Source organism: Archocentrus centrarchus, chromosome 4 (genome assembly GCF_007364275.1).
Source record: "Archocentrus centrarchus isolate MPI-CPG fArcCen1 chromosome 4, fArcCen1, whole genome shotgun sequence".
NCBI classification, from domain to species: Eukaryota; Metazoa; Chordata; class Actinopteri; order Cichliformes; family Cichlidae; genus Archocentrus; species Archocentrus centrarchus.
In genome coordinates, this window is record NC_044349.1 from 32,001,807 (window position 1) to 32,027,294 (window position 25,488).

Sequence of the window (25,488 nt, forward strand, 5' to 3'; positions counted from 1 at the left end):
CCACAATCTTAAGAAACAGCTGAGAAACAAAGTCATTGATATCTATTAGTCTGGAGAGGGTTACAAAGCCATTTCTAAGGTTTTGGGATTCCAGTAAGCCATGGTGAGAGCCATTACCCTCAAATGGAAAAAAAACCCAGGAGTTGCTGACCTTCCAAAATTACTCCAAGAGCACACTGACAACTCATCCAGGAGTTCACACAAGAAGCTAGAACAACATCTAAAGAATTGCAGGCCTCGCATGTCTCAGTAAAGGTTAGTGTTCCTGATTCAACAATATATGGGTCAAGTATGAAAATGAAAAAAGTGTGATAACAAAAAGAATTAAACTGAATAGAAAAAAATGAAGAAATTGAAAATGAAGAGTTTGAGACGTGTTTTCATGTCAAAGTCAAAATAATCAAAGGTTGAAGCTGTAGAAACATTTCTGTTCTGATGGAAGAATTTGAGATTCTGCTCTTTATTTAGATCAGTAATCAAAATGAAACAGGTCAGAGGCTTTGAACTCGTTAATTTGTTTGTACAAAGAGTCATAATATTTCAGACTTGTAGCCTTGCACTGATATAACATTTCTTAAGCCACTTATTAGACTTATTGTAGTGGTCTTAGAGGACGATGACCTTTAAAAAACCATTATTTGACATCACATGAAATTCTCTGGGACACTGTCAGAGGGATCAGGAACGAACAAACCGGTCCATGCATAAGCACTGTTGTCAGAGATGATATTCTTAAATTCATGTGCATTTCTTTTTTAGAAGTTCGACTTTCACTCACTAATAGAAGGTATAATGAATCATTCAGGTTTGTAACAAAACCAAAATAGAAGAAGCTTCACTAGTGGTCTCAGATCAGTTGGTTGTTAAACTCTAAAATGGTGCAGATGAAAGTAGTGAATAAGATGGGGGGAAGCTCTGAGGGCAGCTGCAGAGATGGATGGTAATTCTCTGTGCATTCATCACTATGAGTGACATGTTTCATAGCACACAAAGACATTTTGTTCATGCATAATATAAATTATAGATTAGTGTGGCTACTGAAAATGTAAGGAACTCCTCACTCTCACTTCTACACAACTGCAGCAATGACAGATCACTTTATATAGAGTGCTACAACTTGTAGTATAACAGCATTATAAATGTGACATGATATAACTTGATGGAAACAGCATGTAGGAGGCTTTATTTTGTACTTCAGAGTCATCATTTTGAGTTTCCACTCATTATTCTTCTCTGCCTTGGATGTCAAATCCAAATGTAGTTTTGTTTGGCAACTCTGTCTCTTTTTGCAGTTTTCTCTTCTGCTGTACATGACTGTTTGAACAAGGCTTCTAAGTTAATAGTTAATAGTTAATCCCCATGGGTCTGTGGTCAATTTTGACCGTGTCCCACGCAACATTGACCATTTTTGAGCATACACCCCTAGCGATTCCAATAAAAGAGAAAACATGTTGAAAAAACAAATACAACCCCAATTACAACACATTCATAAATGTTCAACCTTTTTATCTATCTATCTATCTATCTATCTATCTATCTATCTATCTATCTATCTATCTATCTATCTATCTATCTATCTATCTATCTATCTATCTATCTATCTATCTATCTATCTATCGACCGATCAAGCGACTTTCCGTTTTATATTTCACACGATAGATAGATAGATAGATAGATAGATAGATAGATATATAGATAGATAGATAGATAGATAGATAGATAGATAGATAGATAGATAGATAGAAGATAGATAGATAGATAGATAGATATAGATAGATAGATAGATAGATAGATAGATAGACATACATATAGAAATGTCCTTTTTGAAATGACTGGTAACATTGGTAACATTCTACTACATTTTACTAAATGTAACAGAAACTTATTTATGACTTTTTTACATCATAAATATGAGTTCATAGCTATAATTATTGCATAAAAGAATGAGAGGGATGTTACTTTATCTGTCACAACCCATAATGTTTTCTCTGAAGAACTCTCAGCTGTCTCTGTTGTCCAGGTGACAGTACAAGTATATGGACACAATTATGGCAGCAATCTGGAGAGAACATAAATTGTAAGAGCCCAAAGAGTGACAGAAACATAAATTTTGCTTTTCCTTAAACTTTGCATGTGTTTTTACCTCCACCAATCCAATTCCTGCTGCGATGGCCTCCCACAGGTTGATGTTTTCTTGAGGATCATCATGATCTGGCCAAAAACAGCCCTGTGAGGAATGGTTAATATCATTCTTAATACATCACCACTCTAGTTTGACAACCAACACAAGCCCAAATTTGCAAAAACAACATTGCACTGCTGTGTACTGGCTGGCTTAACATTCTTGGGTTAGTCAGTCCACCTCTTGGTCCAAACTCAAATATGTCAACTGTTACGACCATCATGAAATTTGGACATATATGGTCAACATGTTGCTGCATTCTTTTTCTGTCTGTTTGCATAGCTCTCAGGTTAGGCAGAGAGAAATATTATAGAAGTTCAACCCACGAAGAAGCTACAAGGAGAGTTCACTAGCAGGTGAACTTTGGGTTCAGTATCTTGCCCAGAGATACTTCAACAAGAACACCAGAGGAGACCGGGCTCAAATTACCAACTTTCCAGTTAATGAGCCACAGTTGCCAGACCACTGCACGCAATGGGGGTAATTTTTGTACTCACTTTTTTTGTTGTTGTTGTTGCTGTAATTAGGCTAAAAATTGAATTGTGGCCACTTTAATTGACAGTTGTTTCTACATGGGCTGTAGCTGTTAGCTGTCTGCTATGCCTTAACTCCATTAAGTCAGTGAACTGGACCTTGAGCACCATAGAGCATGGCAAATAACATTTCTGCAAAACATTAGCTTGTTCAAATGGTCATTGTTTGCATGCTAAAGCTGCACACTGAAGAATGTGTTCATTTCATCCTCCAGCACATTCTGTGTAATGTCAAATAAAGGCATTCTATTCTATTCACCTGCACATTGCTGCATTCTGCCATGGCTGGACTGCAGGCGGTGCTGTTGGTCCTGCAGCAGCTGGAGGGCAGGCTGCCTCCACTCTGATCTGCGAACTTGGAGCCCACAAAATCCGTGTAGTTGGAAAAACCACAGCACCTTAGCTGGAAGAAGGGTGGAATTCTTGTGTTAGTGTGTTGCAGGAAAATCTTGAAGAGAGTTATATACATAATGATCAATTTTTTTTCATTTTAGTCTGCATTCTTGTAAGCCATAATCCTGTGTAAACTGTAGCCTCAGTTTCCTTTTTTTAGCTAACAGCAGCGGCACCCAGTATAGTTTTCTGTTGCCGTAGCCCATCTACTTCAGTGTTCCACATGTGCATTCAGATATGCTCTTCTGCACACCTTGGTTGTAACAAGTGGTTATTTGAGTTACTGTGGCCTTCTTACCAGCTCAAAGCATTCTGGCCGTTCTACTCTGACCTGACATCAACAAGGCAGTTTTGCCCAGAGAGCTGTCGCGGACTTGATATTTTCTCTATTAAAGACCATTGTCTGTAGCTACTACAGTAGAGATGGTTTTGTGGTAAAAACCCAAGTAAATCAGCAGTTTCTAAAATACCCATCTGGCACCTGCAACCATGCCACATTCAAAGTCAAATAAATCACCTCTATCCCCATTCTTATGCTCAGTTTGAGCTTCAGCAAATCGGCCATGACTATATTTACACACTTAAATACATTGAGCTGCTGTCATGTGAATGGCAGATATTTACATTATGTGCGGTGAGCAGGTGTACCTAATGAAGTGGTGCGTTTACATACACAGTTTATTAATGATAAAGCCTCTGTAATTTCTAATGTAAAGAGTATGAGAACGTGGGATTTCAGAGATCCTGTACCTCTGTCATGGTGCTGTTCCAGAGCTTAGTGACCACAGGATCAGTTGCCATAATAGTTCTGTAGAGCTGGAGTCGCCCATGCTCTCAGGATCCCCACAGCCTGTGGAAAGAAGATTCACTGTTATATTTTCCCAACCCTTAAACCTTGACCTAAACCTAAATTGGACTCCAACAGGCAAGATGATTGAATACCTTTTTGAGTTTTCTCAATTTTTGACTGCTGTTGTTATTTACTAAAATTAGTATGTTTAGACACAGAGTTCTGGTACCCTGAATTTTCTTGTTCACCGAATGAAAAATGTTCTCTTGACCTTACCAATAAAATTCCAGCTTTAGCAGTATGAAATTCTACCCTTCCTGAGCCTGGATCTGTGTTTTCCTTCCAATTTCCTTGTGTCATGACAATACAAATAATCCTCTACAATCAAATCCTAACTACGTAAATCAAGGCTACCTATGTCAGTATAATTGTATTAAAGGAATTCAGAATATAAAAAAAGAAAAAACCTGAAAGAGGACACAGCTGAATGTTTGCCTCAAATATGTGTATTATATATAATGTTATCAAATAACTACTAAATGTGGAGCTGGTGAGGAGTGGTTAAAGCATGGTAGTCTGGTGAAAGCTGTAATTTTCCCAAACTGGAAATACAGTCAATTTATTGTTTTGGTGATGGTCAAGTGATCAGGCCTTTGTAAAAAAAGATTCTCCCAATTTTTTTTCTCATTCCTTTCCTCTAAAGAACACGTCTCCACTTCTGAAAGTGCAGTCTCTGGAAAATACTCAAAATGTCTCAATTATAAAAAGAAAGAAAGAAAAAGAAAAATGTCCAATCTTCCAAACATATCCTGATCTTTTATGATCCCATTATTATCCACATTTTTTCCTTTCACTGTGAGATATACAGTATCCTACCTTCTTTCTGATTGTACTGTATTTTTTTAGAGTTCCTCCCTTTACAAATCCACGCTATCAAAGTGGAAAAATACAGATCAGGACTTCACTCTTGTTTTGTTTGGTTCATTACATTGAGATGCAGAGATGGATGTAAACATACAGATACCTAGTTACTGTACTTATTAAAATTTGTAAATTTGTTTGTGTAGTCAAGTATTCATTTTCTGACAACTTTTTACTTTTACTCTCTACAGTTTTACACAAATATCTGCACTTTTTACACTACATTTTTGGAAAACAGGCTCATTACTTTATGTTTAACACATCTGAGGAAAGATTATTTTACAATCACTGCTCGGCCTCATTGGTGTATACATCACCAGGGCTTATCACATGCAAAAAGATGAAAATGGCAAACCATATACTCTGAGCAGTATACTAAGGGGTTAAAGTGGGTCAGAAGGGTCATCTGGGGCACTGGTGGTGCAGATACACATAAGTTGTGTTGGTGCTTCAGCATCTAGCTAGTTCTACTGAACAGGAGTACAGGTTAGCTTGCATTACTGTGATGAATTTACAGTAATGCACTATACTGGACTCACACAGAGCAGCCGTGGCATTCGTGGACATTGTTAGGTTACATCAAGGGCAGAGAGATTAATTTAATTTAAGTTGGATGCTTAGATCCATTCCGTAAATTCCACCATTATACCAAATTATACTATGTAGTATAAAGACAATATAAATAGCATACTGTTAGTGTGCGGGATGGGAATCAGCTAAGATAGTGTGTGAAACATTTAGTTACATCTTGCTTCCACTGAGTTCAGTTCACTTTTATTTCAATAGTGTCAAATCACAACAAACAGTCACCTCATAGCGCTTCATATTGTAGGTAAGGACCCTACAGTAACTACAGAGAAAACCCGCAGTCAAAACGACCCCCCTATGAGCAAGCACTTGGTGACAGTGGGAAGGAAAAACCTCCGTTAACAGGAAGAAACCTCCAGCAGAACCGGGCTGAGGGAGAGGCAGAGATCTGCCGTGACTGAGGAAGGAGACAGGACAAAAGACATGCTGTGGAAGAGAGACAGAGATTAATATGATTAAATGTGGAGTGGAGTGGAGTATAAACAGAGTAAAAAGAGGTGAATGAAAAGAAATAGCCCAGCCTTGTTGAATTCAGTTTATCCACAATGAGCAAAAAAACAAAGCAGGAGCAGAACAAGCCAGGCTGATTGCAGCATGTAAACAAAGAAACTGAGCTCACAATGGAAATTAGTGTGAGCTGTGATTCTTTTCCCCACGCTGAGGCCACTACAACCCATCTCCACCTGCTGAATCCCCACTTAAAACCCCTGACTATACTCATTTTTCTGTTTAGGTGTGGGGGCAAAGTCACTATCTACAAAGTAGGCAATAGAAAATAGAGCTGTTTTATTCTCTTTTTCTTAGCTTGTGTTCTATATACAGTAAACTGAGTATATTCATAGAATTATTAAAGATTGAAATGAAATTTGCTTTCCCATGTACTAATATTATTTTATTATTATATTAGTATAGCATGAGGTCCACTGCACAAAAATAACTGGTAGAAAAGTCTTTCAAAGAGCCATTTTTTTACCTTCTTACTTTGAGTACATTTCAGAGCCTTTTTCACTTTTATGTGAGTAAAGAAGTTGAATCAGTATTTCAACTTATATTGCCAACTCTGCTGAGATGCCTTTAGATGTAAATATCTTCCTGTACAAAAGCACACCACTACAATGCAATGCTTTGACTATCAAAGTGTCTCACAAATACAGAAATTAACATAGACAGACAGCAAAGTGGATGCTCCTGAAAACAAAATGCTGCAGCAGATTTCATGGGTAGGAAAGGTAATTTTCTAGAAGTCACCCATTCATTAAAAATGAAATAAACATAACTCAAATAAATAAACTATGTCAGTGAGTTACGACACATTTTGTCAAATTTTTATGTTGTCCAAAGGGAAAAAAAGCAATAAGTACGGCCAGAGATTCTTTTGTTGGGAAGAATTCCTTCACAAACACACAGGTTAGCTTTCTTTCATGGACTCCCTCCTCCCCTGCTTCCCCTTTGCAATCTGCTTTTTCTGTTTTGATTAATAATCCCATCACGTACCATCACAAAGACCTAGTTGATGAGGAGGGAGGGTCAGAAATGTACTCTAGGTGCATTTTTTATTTATTTATTTTTTTCCTGTGTGCATGGACGCAGATGGCGCATCCTGAGGGGATGCTGTGACACAAGCCACAATTAAAAGTGCCCCCAAGTGAAGCAAAGATCAGAGTGGGTTATTACTAGGTGGCTAATTCATCACTGTCACTCAGCCTTGTACCTCCTGTTAGATGCACCCATGTACGCACACACAATGGATAAGCAGGACAAAGGAAGCAGGAGGCATTAACACTGTACTTGTCAGTGTAGAGTGGTGTGAGCACATTTGACAAACAATAAAAATTTAGTTTTTTTGTGTAATTGATCTATTGCTTAATAGTGTATTGCTGTTTTTGAAATATTACCAATATTCGTTTCTTGCATTGTTTGCCATGTTATAATAAAGCTAATAAATAAAATCAATCAACACAAAGAAAGTGATACAGTAATTTGTTCACAGGGAACACTACCCATTATATGATTTTACATTTAAAAAAGAAAATGGAACAAAGATTGGGTTTTGATCATCCAGTGAAAAACCATATGAATCAGCAGCTCTGCTCAGGCTTTAAACAGTTTTATAGCTTCCCAGCCCTAAACTTCAGTGCTCTGATTTACTCTTGCCATCTTATATATGGCATTTCTACAACTATAGAAGTGGTCGTGTTGTGGTTTGTGAACTAAATTTGATCACTACACACATTGCCAGCCATGGAAACCTCCAGGGCTGAAAAAAAAAACAAATAAAAATTGTAGTTCCTCAAATGACCACTTAGGCATGGCTCCAGAGAGATAATCCTAACAGACTCCCATTTTGCTGGAAAAAAAAAATTACATTCAAGGCCTGGAACAAAAAAAAAAAAAAAAAAAACTGACTTGGTCTCTAGATTTTATTTCACCTTTCATCAAGTGTATGAGTGTGTATTGACACTTAAAGCTACAGTGGTATGCAAAAGTCTGGGCACCCCTGATAATTTTCATGACTTTCCTTTATAAATCAGTCAGATTCAGTTCAATTTTATTTATATAGCGGCAAATCACAACAAGCAGTCGCTTTGTATTGCGGGTAAAGACCCTACAATAATACAGAGAAAACCCAACAGTCAAAACAACCCCCTATGAGTAAGGACTTGGTGACAGTGAGAAGGAAAAACTCCCTTTTAACAGGAAGAAACCTCCAGCAGAACCAGGCTCAGGGAGGGAGCAGCCATCTGCCGCTGACCAGGTTGGGGCTGAGGGGAGAGAGACAGGACAAAAGACATGCTGTGGAAGAGAGCCAGAGAGTAACAATAACTAATGATTAAACACAGAGTGAATTATAAACAAAGTAAATAAGGTGAATGAAAAGAAACAGTGCATAATGCGAACCCCCCAGAAGACTAGGCCTATAGCAGCATAACTAAGGGGTGGTTCAGGGTCACCTGATCCAGCCCTAACTATAAGGTTGTTCATAAAGGAAAGTTTAAGCCTAATCTTAAAAATAGAGAGGGTGTCTGTCTCCTGAATCCAAACTGGGAGCTGGTTCCACAGAAGAGGGGCCTGAAAGCTGAAGGCTCTGCCTCCCATTCTACTCTTAAGTATCCTAGGAACCACAAGTAAGCCAGAAGTCTGAGAGCAAAGTGCTCTATTGGGGTGATATGGTACTATGAGGTCTTTGAGATAAGATGGGGCCTGATTATTCAAGACCATGTATGTGAGGAGAAAGATTTAAATTCTATTCCAGATTTAACAGGGAGCCAGTGAAGAGAAGCCAATATGGGAGAAATCTGCTCTCTCTTTCTAGTCCCTGTCAGTACTCTAGCTGCAGCATTTTGGATCAGCTGAAGGCTTTTCAGGGAGCTTTTAGGACAGCCTGATAATAACGAATTACAATAGTCCACCCTAGAAGTAATAAATGTATAATTAGCTTTTCAGCATCACTCTGAGAAAGGATGTTTCTAATTTTAGAAATATTGCACAAATGCAAAAAAGTGCATACATATTTGTTTAATATGTGCATTGAAGGACATATCCTGGTCAAAAATGACTCCAAGATTTCTCACAGTGTTACTGGAGGCCAAAGTAATGCCATCCAGAGTAAGTATCTGGTTAGACACCATGTTTCTAAGATTTGTGGGGCCGAGAACAAGAATTTCAGTTTTATCTGAATTTAGAAGCAGGAAATTAGAGGTCATCCAGGCCTTAATATCTTTAAGACATTCCTGCAATTTAACTAATTGATGTGTCATCTGGCTTCATTGATAGGTAAAGCTGAGTATCATCTGCATAACAATGAAAATTGATGCAATGCTTTCTAATAATACTGTCTAAGGGAAGCATGTATAATGCAAGTAAAATTGGTCCTAGCACAGAACCCTGTGGAGCTCCATAATTAACCTTTTTGTGTGAAGAAGACTGCCCATTTACATGAACAAATTGAAGTATATTCAATAAATAGGATTCAAACCACTGCAGCACAGTACCTTTAATATCTTCTTATTCTTATTTTCTTCAATTAATGATGAATAGTAAGATGTCCTAGCTCTATGGAGCGTTATTTTAGAGCAACAAATTCTTTTTCCAGGCTAAATGAGCAGCTTCTAAGTTAGTGAGACCCATTCTCTCTCCAACTTATGGGTTATCTGCTTTAAGCTGCGCGTTTGTGAATTATACCATTGAGTCAGGTACTTCTGATTTGAGGCCCTCCTTTTCAGAGGAGCCACTGCAATCAGCAGTTTCAGTTAAATATATCATATAGCAGATGGACACAGTGATATTTGAGTAGTGAAATGAAGTTTATAGGATTTATAGAAAGTGTGCAATAATTATTTAAAGAAAATTATGCAGGTGCATAAGTTTGGGCACCTTGTCATTTCATTAATTTGAATACCTTTAGCACTAATTATTGCAACACAAAATTTGTTTTGTAAGCTCATTGACCCTTGACCTACATACATAGGTGAATCCAATTATAAGAAAGGGTTAAGGTGGCCAGTTGCAAGTGTTTCTCCTCTTTGCATCTTTGCATGCAGAGTGGCAACATGGGAGCCTCAAAACAACTCTCAAATGACCTGAAAACAAAGTTTGTTCAACATCATGGTTTAGGTGAAGGATACAAAAAGCTCTCTCAGAGATTTTAGCTGTCAGTTTCCACTGTGAGGAACACAGTGAGGAAATGGAAGACCACAGGCACAGTTCTAGTTACAGCCCAAAGTGGCAGGCCAAAAAAAATCTCAGATAGGCAGAGGTGAACGATGGTGAGAAAAGTCATAGTCAACCCACAGACCAGCTCCAAAGATCTACAACATCATCTTGTTGCAGATGGTGTCACTGTGCATCGTTCAACTATTCAGCGCACTCTGCACAAAGAGAAGCTGTATGGGAGAGTGATGCAGAAGAAGCCTTTTCACTTGAGGTATGCTAAAGTACATTTGAACAAGCCAGCTTCATTTTGAAATAAGGTGCTGTGGACTGATGAAACCAAAATTGAGTTATTTGGACATAACAAGGGGCGGTATGCATGGTGGAAAAAAACAAGAAACACAACATTCCAAGACAAACACTTGCTACCCGCAATAAAATTTGGTGGTGGTTCCATCATGCTGTGGGGCTGTTTGGCCAGTGCAGGTACTGGGAACCTTGTTAAAGTTGAGGGTCGCATGGATTCCAGTCAATATCAACAGATTCTTAAGAACAACGTTCAAGAATCAGTGACAAAGTTGAAGTCGCGCTGTGGCTGGATACTTCAACAAGACAACGATCCTAAACACTGCTCAGAATCTACTAAGGTATTCATGCAGAGGAACAAGTACAACATTCTGGAATGGCCATCTCAGTCTCCAGACCTGAATATTACTGAAAATCTGTGATGTGATTTAAAGCAGGCTGTCCATGCTCAGAAACCATCAAACCTGACTGAACTGGAGATGTTTTGTAAAGAAGAATGGTCCAAAATACCTTCAACCAGAATCCAGACTCTCATTGGAAGCTATAGGAAGTGTTTAGAGGTTGTTATTTCTGCAAAAGGAGGATCTACTAAATATTGATGTAATTTTTCTGTTGGGGTGCTCAAACTTATGCACTTGCCTAATTTTGTTTAAATAATTATTGCACACTTTCTGTAAATCCTATAAACTTAATTTCACTTTTCAAATATCACTGTGTTCGTCTGCTATATGATATATTTAACTGAAATTGCTGATCTGAACAACGAATGATTTATAAAGGAAAATCATGAAAATTATCAGAGGTGCCCAAACTTTTTCATACAACTGTATGTATAAGGACAGGTTCATCTTATTTAGGGTTCATCACACTAAAAGCTACTGTTGGATGTTTAGTTTTTCCAAAAAGCACATTTTTTTTCTTTGCTGGCCTGCTCTTTGCTAGCCAAAATGTTCATCCTTTTTACAGTAGAGAATCGCTAAAACTCTAAACTCCATTCCCTAAACCAAATCCACAGAGGCCTAATTGAATTTCTCAAATCTCACACTTTGTTGGCCAAACCACTAGCACAGTTCAGGCACATCCGGTGCAACTCAACCATCTTTTTTTGGGAAACAGCAAACACATTCCCACTCACTAAACACATTCCACTGTGTGTGTGATCTGGATTAAAACAGATAATAATCACTGTTTGGTTATGACAATTTTTTTTTCATAACAGTTTTTTCTTTTCTTTTCTTTTCTTTTACAGATTGATAAATAAGCTGCCACGACACATAAAATCATACGTTTACACACACACACACACACCTTCCCCTAAAAAATTCATACACACTTAAGCATCATACGTGCATACAGTCATTCACACAGACACACACACGTTACTTTCCCCTCTCTTTCTTTAATGCTAACTCACCTTCTTCTTACTCCTGCTTCTAATCCCGTTCTCATGATTTACATGCTTGCTCCATGTTAATCTCTGATTTTTATTTTATCCTTGGTTTGTTTATATGTTTATGTTCTTATTTATCTATGTGTCATGTACCTATTTCTGCTGGGGTCTCTGGGCCAGGTCATGTTTGTAAATGAGAACTGGTTCCCAAATATTTTAGCTGGTAAAATAAAGGCTTTTAAAAAATCTGGTTTTTAATTGATTGTGAAGGTTACTTCGTTTTGCCAATAAAAATTATGACCTGGGGGTCTGAAACTCACCAAGCAGGGTGACCAGAAGAGAAGTTCATGGGGTTGGAAAGACATATGTTCCTGCATCCACTAATAAACATGTCATTTATAACCAACAGTATAGTTAAAATCTTGAACACCTGGTGAAAGAATTGAAAGAAACACAAAAATCACTGCTTGGTCATTTAAAGGGACATGATAATACATAACTGTATTTAAGGAATATTAATTTTTACAATTGTTTATTTGATGTTTCCATTTGATTTCTGTGTATGTCTTTGGAATTTTATTGCCAGGAGGGTGAGGGGTAGTGCTGGTATTTTTCTCAGTAAGGTTAACTTATTATAATTTAGAGTGTACACAGCTGTTGGCATAACTCATTAAACATCACAGTACATCTATTTCATTATTGTACTAAAAGCTCATATCAGCCCTGCAATATATCTCCACCCTGGTCACTTCCAAATCAGTTTGCAGAAAAAGAACCACCATGACCACTGATAGCTTCTCATAACACATGCTGGAATTGCTTATTAAATCTCAGTTATCCCGACTACCTGAAAGCTATTGACTCTCCGGTTAAATGAGCTGCAGAGATCCGGCTGCCAAAAGGCAGATTTATGCTGCAAATAAGCAGAACAGGATAGATCAAGGCTTTATTTATAGCCTCTTTCATTGTCTACACCTCTGTGTCTTACTTATTGACACAGACAGCTCTCTCTCTCTCTCTCTCTCTCTCTCTCTCTCTCTCTATATATATATATATATATATATATATATATATATATATATATGAATTAGATGTATATAACCCATTTTCATTATTCGACTGCCATTCTGTTTACTATGTCTTATCAAAAGCAGCAGATGGACAGCTGGTCTCACATATTCATAACCACACTGGAGCTGACCATGTTTGCAATGAACAGATGATGCTAAAACTAACAAAGAGTATATTATATCTCTTTAAGGAAGACAAATCTGAGTAGTCTACGTTTAATAAGGATTCAGACAATAGTTTGGACCCCCTCCTCCCTTTCTCTATGCTGGCATGCTCTCTGTTGTCAAAGTACCTCTCACCAGATGCCATTTACATGGCTCACTTTGGTTGGCTCAGCTTTTGTAAATGACAGCTGAGAGATGGGGCATATTTAATTCAACAAACCCAGAGAACAGCAGCAGCAGAGCTCCCTGCTCAGTCTCTCGGGACATCTATAAACTAGGGCTGCAACTAAAGATTATTTTGGTAGTCGAATAATCTGTCATTTCTGTTATCGATTGGTCAACGATTATATCTTAACTCACCTGTTCAAGCCTGCCCACCTGCTAACATCACCTTGTTCTCTTCTCACAATTAATGACCCATAAAAATACGAGTTTGAAACGAATCAAATGTATTTTTAAAATTAATATGACCATCACAAAAAATATCAAATAAAAAATGCATATTAACCTCCTAAGGCCCGAACTGTATTGTAGTATGCATTTTTAACTTCTCTTAGTTATTTGGGCTGATTTTTCTTTTTACATGATGCAGTCTCTGAGAAAAAACGATGTCCACATATGTGGACATTCGTTTTAAACTTTGATAAAACACAATAAAATCAAAATTGAATAATGATGTTCAAAATTCTTTTGTGTCTGAATACAGCAGCCTTTTCTTGAAAAAAAAAACAACAATTGTGCTGCTAATAGTTTGAAGTAATATGCATGTAACAAGGTAAACATTCTAAACATTTTGGATTGTTACTGTTCTAAACTCTTCATTTCAATTGCTGAACATGGCATGAAACATTTCACTTAAACTCCAAAATGCTATTTCAAACTTTTTTTCCCCATGTGGGAACATTTTTACACTTATGTGTGAAAGGCTGTGTAACCGTTGCGACCTGCCTGTAAGCAAAGAAACACCTTGCATGTAACACACTGCACTCGTGTTTTCCCTGAGCAGCCTTTTGCTCTGCAGCGTGCTGCATTTTTTAAGTTTACCACCTCCGGCAGATGTGCATTAGCCTTCCTGCGGACTGAGACATGGGGTACCACCTTCACTGGACGCTTTTTCCCTTGGACTAAAACTTCTTCGTCATCTTCTTGCTCTGAAATGTCAGAGTTATCATTGTCATGCTGAGCCAAGAAGGTCATGGCCACTTCCATACGGAATTCAAGGAACTGCATGATGTTCTTCTTTGGTGTGCCACATGCAGTGAGGTCTTTGTGGTACAGAAGCCAGCTGTTGGCTAAAGCCATATCTGTAAAGTGCATTAGCATCCGCAGTGTCCATTTCTTTGTACGGCCACTCATGCGATAGTGACTCATCATTCTATCGACAACGTCAACTCCACCCATCTTGGAGTTGTATTCACGGACAATGCTTGGACGCAAAATGGTCACATATTGTTTCAGTTTTTGTCCCATCTCTGGCAGGTGTCTTCTGGCTCTCTATCATGAACAGTAGACATCATCAATACTGGTTTATTGTCATACCACTTCACCACACAAATCTTTCCATCCTCAGTGGTAACTTGTGCTGAGGTACCTCTTCCATTCTTTTTTATTGTTTTGTCAGTTGGTAGCTTCTGCACTGCTGAAGCGACCCGATTTTTCATAACTGTACCAGTTACATACATCTGCTTCTTCATCATATGTTCCACATCTTGGATGGATGTGAAGAACCGATCAGAGTAAATATTTGTATTAGGATGCAGAGTTTGAGACAGACAATCTATCACCAAGCATCCCAAACCAAGATCCTTTGGTTCTTCAACCTGCTCAAAAAGTGCATCTGCACCTTGATAAAGCTCAATGCCATCTGCTGTTGCACAAACAAAGTTTTTTATACCAACTGGGTTTGGTTTCATTGGCAGATATTGTTGACATGGACAGGCTTCTTGGAATGGAATCATTTTCTCATCAATGAAAACGAATTCTGGTCTAGTCTGAGACTTGCAGCCTTTCAGAATGTGGTTCAGAAAAGGCCTCACCTTCCAGATTTATCACACTTTTTCAGATCTTCTGGAACATCCTCATCAATGAGTACTTTGAGTGATCGCCTCAGGTTGAAAAATCTGTCACGTGTGAACTTTTCAGTGATGGCAGGGAATCTCAAGGTTGTGGACCAGTACATCCTGATTGCAGGATATGGTACACAAGACATATACAGGTACCAAAAAAATTATAAATTTCATCAGTTGATAAGCATAAAAATTCAAAAACAATAAATAATACAGCTTCATCAACTGCACCAAAAAATAAAACAACTAAATGTGGATTGTTAAACATTAGGTCTCTCTCTTCCAAGTCCCTATTAGTAAATGATTTAATAATTGATCAACGTATTGATTTATTCTGCCTTACAGAAACCTGGTTACAGCAGGATGAATATGTTAGTTTAAATGAATCAACACCCCCGAGTCACAGTAACTGTCAGAATGCTCGAAGCACAGGTCGAGGAGGAGGATTAGCTGCAATCTTCAATTCCAGCTTATTAATTAATAAAAGACCCAGACAAAGTTTTCATTCTTTTGAAAGCCTGACTCTTAGTCTTGTCCATCCTAATTGGGAAAATCAAAAACCTGTTTTATTTGTTATTATCTATCGTCCCCCTGGTCCTTACTCAGAGTTTCTGTCTGATTTCTCAGACTTTTTATCTGATTTAGTGCTCAGTTCAGATAAAATAATTATAGTGGGTGATTTTAACATCCATGTAGATGCTGAGAATGACAGCCTCAACACTGCATTTAATCTATTGTTAGATTCAATTGGCTTCTCTCAAAATGTAAAGGTACCCACCCACCACTTTAATCATACTCTGGATCTTGTCCTAACATATGGCATAGAAACTGAAGATTTAACAGTATTCCCTGAAAGCCCCCTCCTGTCTGATCATTTCTTAGTAACATTTACATTTACTTTAATGGATTACACAGCAGTGGGGAATAGGTTTTATTACAGTAGAAGTCTTTCTGAAAGTGCTGTAACTAAGTTTAAGGATCTAATTCCTTCATTGTTATGCTCTTCAGTGCCATGTGCCAACACAGTGCAGAGCAGCTACCTAAACTCTGCTCCCAGTGAGGTCGATTATCTCGTCAATAGTTTTACATCCTCACTGCGTATAACTTTGGATACTGTGGCTCCTCTGAAAAGGAAAGCTTCAAATCAGAAGTGCCTGACTCCGTGGTATAATTCCCAAACGCACAGCTTAAAGCAGATAACCCGAAAGCTGGAGAGGGAATGGTGTCTCACTAAATTAGAAGATGCTCATTTAGCCTGGAAAAAGAGTTTATTGCTCTATAAAAAGCCCTCCGTAAAGCTAGGACATCTTACTATTCATCATTAATTGAAGAAAATAAGAACAACCCCAGGTTTCTTTTCAGCACTGTAGCCAGGCTGACAAAGAGTCAGAGCTCTGTAGAGCCGAGTATTCCTTTCACGTTAACTAGTAGTGACTTCATGGATTTCTTTACAAATAAAATTTTAGACATTAGAGAAAAAATTATTCATAACCATCTCAAGATTATTCTTCATGTTCGGCTGCTTTCAGCACTGCTGGTATTTGTTTAGACTCTTTTGCTCCAGTTGATCTTTCAGAGTTAACTTCAATAGTTACTTCCTCCAAACCAGCAACATGTTTGTTAGATCCCATTCCTACTAGCCTGTTCAAAGAAGTCTTTCCAATTATTGATGCTTCAATCTTAAAAATGATCAATCAGTCTTTATTAGTTGGCTATGTACCACAGAACTTCAAGGTGGCTGTAATTAAACCGCTACTTAAAAAGCCATCACTTGACCCAGCTGTCTTAGCTAATTATAGGCCAATCTCCAACCTTCCTTTTCTCTCAAAGATTCTTGAAAGAGTAGTTGTAAAACAGCTAACTGATCATCTGCAGAGGAACGGTTTATTTGAAGAGTTTCAGTCAGGTTTCAGAATTCATCACAGTACAGAAACAGCATTAGTGAAGGTTACAAATGATCTTCTTAGAGCCTCTGACAGTGGACTCATCTCTGTTCTTGTCCTGTTGGACCTCAGTGCAGCTTTTGATACTGTTGAGCATACATGTAACATTTTATTACAGAGATTAGAGCTTGCTATAGGTATTAAAGGTACTGCACTGCAGTGGTTTGAATCATATTTATCTCATAGACTCCAATTTGTTCATGTAAATGGGGAGTCTTCTTCACACACTAAGGTTAATTATGGAGCTCCACAGGGTTCTGTGCTAGGACCAATTTTATTTACATTATACATGCTTCCCTTAGGCAGTATTATTAGAAAGCATTGCATCAATTTTCATTGTTATGCAGATGATACTCAGCTTTACCTATCAATGAAGCCAGATGACGCACATCAATTAGTTAAACTGCAGGAATGTCTTAAAGATATTAAGGCCTGGATGACCTCCAATTTCCTGCTTCTAAATTCAGATAAAACTGAAATTCTTGTTCTCGGCCCCACAAATCTTAGAAACATGGTGTCTAACCAGATACTTACTCTGGATGGCATTACTTTGGCCTCCAGTAACACTGTGAGAAATCTTGGAGTCATTTTTGACCAGGATATGTCCTTCAATGCACATATTAAACAAATATGCAGGACCGCTTTTTTGCATTTGAGCAATATTTCTAAAATTAGAAACATCCTTTCTCAGAGTGATGCTGAAAAGCTAATTCATGCATTTATTACTTCTAGGGTGGACTATTGTAATTCATTATTATCAGGCTGTCCTAAAAGCTCCCTGAAAAGCCTTCAGCTGATCCAAAATGCTGCAGCTAGAGTACTGACAGGGACTAGAAAAAGAGAGCATATTTCTCCCATATTGGCTTCTCTTCATTGGCTCCCTGTTAAATCTAGAATAGAATTTAAAATTCTTCTCCTCACATACAAGGTCTTGAATAATCAGGCACCATCTTATCTCAAAGACCTCATAGTACCATATCACCCCAATAGAGCACTTCGCTCTCAGACTGCTGGCTTACTTATGGTTCCTAGGATACTTAAGAGTAGAATGGGAGGCAGAGCCTTCAGCTTTCAGGCGCCTCTTCTGTGGAACCAGCTTCCAGGTAGGATTCGGGAGACAGACACCTTCTCTATTTTTAAGATTAGGCTTAAAACTTTCCTTTATGATAAAGCTTATAGTTAGGGCTGGATCAGGTGACCCTGAACCACCCCTTAGTTATGCTGCTATAGGCCTAGTCTACTGGGGGGTTCACATAATGCACTGTTTCTCATTCACCTTATTTACTTTGTTTATACTCCACTCTGCATTTAATCATTAATTGATATTAATCTCTGGCTCTCTTCCACAGCATGTCTTTCTCTCCCCTCAGCCCAATCAGTCGCGGCAGATGACTGCCCCTCCCTGAGCCTGGTTCTGCTGGAGGTTTCTTCCTGTTAAAAGGTAGTTTTTCCTTTCCACTGTCGCCAAGTGCTTGCTCATAGGGGGCGTTTTGACTGTTGGGTTTTCTCTGTATTATTGTAGGGTCTTTACCCACAATACAAAGCGCCTTGAGGCGACAGTTTGTTGTGATTTGGCGCTATATAAATAAAATTGAATTGAATTGAATTGATGTGTTGAGCTCGTCCCCACTTCTAGCCAGTGACATAGCATTAGAGCAATCTGCAATCATTTTCATCAAATCTTTATCAATATACTGTTCTATGTAGTAAAATGGGGTCCACTCTTCTCTGTCATCCACAGTTTCCTCCTCATGCTCAAACTGGGCTTGATTTGGTGTTAGCGGAAAAGCCCTCCACCGCATCCCACGCCCTTTCTTGGACTGTTCTTAATGACTTGGTCCTGGTGTTGTCTCTTCAACAAGATTGTTTGAGACATCAGCCTCATCTTGATGTGTCTGAGAGCGATGCCTGGGAGTGCGTGATCTGGCAATGTCACAATCTGAACTATATCCATCATATTCATCACGAAGACGTTTACGCCCCCTGATATGCTTAGAGGGCTGTGGAATGGGATCTTCACACCCACTACTGTCACTGCTGCTTGGTTCCTGCCGTGGAGGTTGATATTCAGTATCCCCTACGAGATCATCAACATCTGACAAATTTTCCATCTCTGAGTTTTCTCCATTAATTAACCCCAGCAATTCCATTACTTTTGAGAGAAAATAACGCTCTGCAACCCCCCCTGAAAAAAACCCATAAAAAAATCTATGTACATTTATTTCTAAAACATGTTATATCTGCTAGCACAGTAGTAAACTATTGTTTTCTACCAAATTTATCAGAAAACACAATTTTATTCTTACATTTTGTTGCTAGCAGTTATGATAATGTGTACATGTTTTCAACAAAACTAACTCCCTATGTCCACATTTGTGGACGTTTTCAGCTAAGCTACCTATGTTAAATCCCAATGTCCTCATACATGTACATCGTGTTTATTGGCCCATTACATTTATTAACTTTTGTAAAGTTTGACTTTCTTAACAAACACTAAACACTTCAAAAATATCTAAACAAGAATCAGCCATGAAATTGATTGATTGATTGATTTTTTTACCTAAGCGAAATTTGGATCGTGAGTTGCCACCTGAACTTCTGGGTGTGATGGCAGCCATCTTGAATCTAACCTGTAATGTGTCATTCTGTTCTGCCAACAGTAAGTGACAGTATAATGGCCTTGCATGTGGACACCAGGTCCTTGTAGAGCAAAATTTAGTATTGTGGTCTACACAACCCAAAATGTGATGTCCACATATATGGACGCAGGGTCCTATGAGGTTAAAGTAAATGCAGTAAATGCAGCTCATAGGTAATTCTTTTCTGATTGGAATTTAACTGTTTTGAGATTAGTATTATGAATTGATTAGAATTGATTATGAATTCTGAATTTTGAATTAATTACTGAATTTTAAGAATTGATTGAGAATTGATTTTGAGCTACGCAACTGCTTGAGCTGAACCTGCATAATAAAAATTTGACTTTTAACAGTCAGAAGTAGTCCTTTTTGACAGTTATTTCCCCCATATACGGTACACTTAGTCTCATGCGATAGTAAAACTCTAGGCAAGTTAAACTCTAACATCTAGCTCTGTTTTGGTCACACTAGTCTAGAATCCACTTAAAATTTACTTATGTCCCTAGGGCTTTCTGCCTAGCCTTTAAATAAAACCTGGCCAGTAACAAGTGCAAGGATCGAAAGGGGTTAGCCACTACAATTAACGGGACTGTACTTCAGGGTCAGCTGCGTGGGCCTCCCTGACTGGCGGCATCGGACTGCAGAGGAAGCGAGGCAGACGTTAGGATTATCAGTGGTAAGAAGCCAGGCGAGTCACCCCGCTACAGCTTTAAGTACTGTCACAGAGTATCAGTTGGGGTAATACTCCGCTGACGTGTACCCAGGACCCTATTAAACGGAGTAGCTGTCACATATACCTGTGGGATCTAACAGGAGTACCCGGAGGAAGCCCACACAGACACAGGGAGAACATGTAAACTCCACACAGTGTGAGGCCTGGGCCAAGGTGGAATCAAATCCAGGCCTTCTAGATGTTATTCCAGCTGTGAGGTAGCAGTGCTAACCACCATGCCACTGTGCTGCCTCCCAATTAATTTTTTATTTTATTATATTTGATAATTTGAGTTTCAACTTCTGTGCTTAGAGCAGCATTAAGCAAGAAATACTTAACATGCAATGACTGAAAACTAATTAGGCCACTAAGTGGTTGTTAACAGAGAGTCACATATATTACAGATATGGACACACTTCTCCCTGTGCACAGACTAGAAGATCAGATTACCAGAGCCTGTTTTTTAAAAATATAAACATCACTTTTTAGCCATTTATCTACATTTTTTCTCATTGATTGTACTGAGAATTTAACATGTCAAAGTTTCACAACCTTTGTTTTTCTACCCCTGAAGTCATTGTGGAAAACACTGGTCAGAGCTTTCTAGTGTGTGGTCTGGTCTGCCATGGTCATACTAGGCTGGAGACTGCAGCACAAACCAAATTATTGTGACAGTATGCAATGGACTTGCAATCTTGTTGCCTTTGAAATAGCTGTTTTAAACTTGGGGACAGGGTCTGCGACTAATTGAAGTCAAGACTGTGCTTGTTAAAGTCTTTTCTTTAACACATCACAAAGCAGTAGAAGCACTAAGGGCTTCTTTAAGTTTAAAATGATGGATTCCTTTTACACTAATAAATTTAGTTTAAGTTTTAAGGAATTTTATAACTTTAACTTGTAGGAGATCAGCCAACTTTGGAGTAAATTTAAGCTGTCAGTAGACACTGGGAATTTTTCTCCACCATTTTTTTTAAAGTATTAATAGTAATTTGCTGTGGTATAAATGTCAGTGAAAATACACTTAAGTACAGGTAATATTTAGTCACAAATTCAACATTGGTTCAGTGAGGGTGAAAAACTGGAGATGAATCTACATCAGAGTTCTTAATTTCAAAGACTGTTTGTTATCTGGGATGCAGTGTAATTATTTCAACTAGTCTTCAACAGAAGTCAACTTCCTACAAAAAAAAAGAGTCCATGAGTGCATATAGACTTCACAAAGTCAAAGCAGGAATGCACCACAGGTTGAGAGTTTATTGTTGCATTAAAGTTTACAATCCTAACAACATAAAAGTCACACATATATCGGTAGTGAATCAATAGACGCACTGACAACAGCAATCACGAGAATGTAAGTGTGTTGACATGCTGTTATCTTAATGCTTTCTGCAAACAACTCTCTAAACACAGTTTCTGATGCAAAAAAACTGCAAATAACCCTATTTTGTCCCAAATCCTCATTCAAAAAAAAACAACTCATGACTATGAGGGGAAAACCCCTGACCCCCAGAGAAGCCACACCACTGCCATGCCTGTGGGTACAACCTCATCACCCAGCCAGTGAATGATGCTGGTGACTTTTCTGTCTTCAGCCTGTGGTGATAACACTGTGTGGATTGTGATCAATCAATGGTTTCTTGTAGGCCTGTTTTTTGTGATACTTTTTGCAATGTGTACCTGCAGCTCAAACTGGTTTACCAATGGCAGATGTGCAAACAAATGAAATTTCCAAGCATTGCAGAGTTCCCTCTGCTCTGTTCCTCATTATTAGATTACCACCCTTGCTTTTGGGATTTTAGATGCAGCCAAGATCCGACTGGACAGAAAATCCACTTTCCACTTTCTCTTAGACCCCAGTCTTCACCATCCTCCCTCTTCATAGCTCATTTTAAATCTTTATCATTTTTACTTTGTCTGGCACTAAATGAAAATAGCGCACATATGTATGCGCGCGCGCGCGCGCGTGTGTGTGTGTGTCAGAGAGAGAAAGAGATAGGAGGCAGAGAGAGGTGCTGTTTTGCATATAAAATGCTTTAGGTTTAATATTTCAGAGTAATAAATTGCTTAAAGTGAGAGACAGCGCACACAGCCCCAGGCTATCCCAGAGTCATTAAGTCGCAGAAATGTAGTGAGGTGGACATAAAGCCCATAATTCAATGATAGCCCACTGCTAAGATAGAAAATTTATATGGAGATAAAATCCAGAGTAGCACAATGAGGTGAAGGAGAGGGTGGGGGAGCAGAGCGAGATGAGAAGAATTAAAAAGACAAAAGAAAAAGGAATGAGAAAGAATGGAGAAAGAGAAAGTGGGTTTGGATGCAGGGAGTGAAACCTTACAAATGAGGTGTAGGCCAAAGTCACGGCTCCAGCTGCCACTTCAGCAATGAATATGATGAGGATGATGGAGAAGAACTGCAGAAAGAGAAGAAGGGAAAGTGTCAAGGTTTTTCAATATAAAGTAACTGTCAAAAGTTTGGGCATACTCACCCATTCAGTGTCCAAACTTTTGACTTGTACTTTATAGTCATAAAAACAAACTATCCAATAAAGTCATTGGTATTGTTGTAAAATCAATATACAGATGTACACTAAGAAGACATAGAGCTTGAATGATCTGATGCAATATCCTTTTTTATGTTCAGTCCATCACTGCTGTTTATAAGGTAAGCCAAATATGCAATGTGTCCTGTGCCTTAGGATATGCTCCTCTGCTATCATTCGACTCAACAGGAGATGTAGACATGATGGGGGCTCTGCAGGGTTAAAATGTGCTGATTGTGATAATCATCAAATTCACTGCAGTGGGCTAAGAGGTAGTTAGCGTCTTCACTACTGAGCATAAATATGTACGCTGCATTGTTCAAGGACTGGTGGTGTTGCCAGTGTGGATTAGGGAGGAGGGGTGGATGTGCTGGGCTCCTGATAAATCCTGTGTAAATGCAAGGATGGTTGAAACGTCAAAAAAATGTGGGTCACTAAAAGCGCCTGATGAAACCATACAGAATTATTTGTAGTTGGATGAACATGTAGATCATCTATCCATGATTGCTGTTTAATTCCATCTGATGAATTAAAGTTTAGTATTCAGTCTTTTGTAGCTCTGATATTATCTTCAACAATTCTTGAAAGATCTTGAGTTGCTCAGCCTTTCACCTCTGTCTTGGTCACTGTAATAACTTTTTTTGGGGGGTTTTGGCTCTTTCTCTGCATTCTTAGTTATTTTTCCCATTGTCTTCTGTGTCTTCCTCAGGTTGTCTCTATGTGTTCCTTTCATGCATGTTTTGAAGAGTAAAGATGCACCCACATTGGGAGCAATTTGCACATATGTGGCAAATAGAGACAACAGAAAGTCAAGTCGATGACATTTGGCAAATTCAAGAGACTACGGGCAATAAATTGGTATAGTATGGTATAGATTCAACAAGGTGTTAAAAACATTCCTCAGAGATTTTGGTCTATGCTGACATGAAGACAGCAAACAATGGCTTCAGGTTATTCAGCTGCACGTCCAAAAAAATTAATGGATTGAGAACTGGTGAATGTGGAGGATATTTGAGTACAGTGAAAAGCCAGGATGAATCTATGTTTTCCATCTGAATGCTGAAGCAGAAATTGAGACTCGTCAGACCGAGAAATGCTTGGTCAAAACTGTTGTCCAGTTTTGGTGAGCCCACGTGAAATGTAGCCTCAGTTACTTGGTAAATGGTAAATGGACTAGCTCTTATATAGCGCTTTTCTACTCAGTCAGAGCACTCAAAGCGCTATTACAACATGTTTACATTCACCCATGCACTCCCATTCATACAAGCACTTCCATGTTTTTGCTAAGCTAAGTGCTTTTAATTAACTATCATTCATACACATTCATACTCCGACGGGACGGTCGGAGAGCAACTTGGGGTTAAGTATCTTGCCCAAGGATACATTGGCATGTAGCCTGGAGTAGCCAGGAATCAAACCGCTGACCTTCTGATCAGTAGGTGACCTGCTCTACCTACTGAGCTACAGCCACCCCACTTGTTCTTAGTTGGCTGACACCTGGTGTGGGCTTCTGTGCTGTAAGCCACCTGCTTCAAGGTTCAATGTGTTTTGGATTCAGAGATGCTGTTCAGCAAACCTTGTCAGTAAACAGTTACTGTCAAAATCATGTTTGTGAACGTTAGTTGAGTAATATCAGTTGAAAAATAGCTTTGGTTATGTGCTAAACCAAGTTACTTGTTGTCTAAAGCAGATCTGATGCACTTACTGTAATCAGCAGACATTTGCTCTTCTTATGAGCTGCGCAGCAGCCCAAGAGTCCCAGCAGCACCAGCACGGCCCCAATGACTATGCAAAAAAAGCCAACATTGACCACATGCATGCCTTGATTGGAGAAAGGTCCCAAGATCTGAAGAAAGGAATAGCCATCAACGCTCACCCAGATCCCCATGGCCAGAAGGGTTAGGCCACCCAGCTGCAGAAGAAACAAGATCCAGATACATTTAGAGAAGGTCTGCATGTGCAAATTTCTGTCAAATGTGTGCCAGAAATACCCAGTTGACATAAAGAAGTAAACACAGTCTTTGCTTTTGACAATGGGCTGATCTGTTCAGTTCAGTTCTTTATTGTTCTTTGTTTACTTAGCTATGCATCAAAATCCTTGCACCCACTGCTAGCAGGAGAGCTAACATAGCATTGTTTTTTCTCACTCACTCTGAGTGTAGTTATTCTCAGGATAATTGTTGGTAAATGTTTACTGCACTTACAGTAGCATGTTATATTTGAATTCACATTACTTAATTTCACTTATTATTTGTCAGCTTTATCTCAGTTCTGTGGTCATTCATTATTATTCTACTAATAAATACTGAATAACTAAAATTGTATTATGGGATATATTAATTTGTTGCAATGTTTTTTACAGTTAGTTAAACAACTGCACAGGTTGCCAGGTGGGAGGCAACCTGTCTCCAAACAATTGCAGTCTGACTTGGATCGACTACAATTACTCTCAAAGAGGCTGGCAGATTCATAAATGCAGACAGACTGCCAACACATTACAATCAGTTTGTCTTAGACTACATTCACACTGCAGCCTGAAGTGACCAAATTCTGATTTTTTTAGCCCTTATGCGACCTGTATCTGATTTTTTTCATGAC

The 25,488-nt window shown here is 38.6% G+C and overlaps 1 protein-coding gene across 1 annotated transcript; it reads right to left on the reverse strand.

The window, feature by feature from the left end:
* Nucleotides 1-1,999: 1,999 nt before the first annotated feature.
* Nucleotides 2,000-24,847, reverse strand: LOC115779623 (tetraspanin-1). Its single transcript, XM_075074363.1, is given in 7 exon segments — nt 2,000-2,059; nt 2,144-2,227; nt 2,975-3,118; nt 3,859-3,903; nt 3,905-3,958; nt 22,687-22,761; nt 24,596-24,847. Coding segments are annotated over 7 exon segments (714 nt in total).
* Between the last annotated feature and the right edge of the window lie 641 nt (nt 24,848-25,488).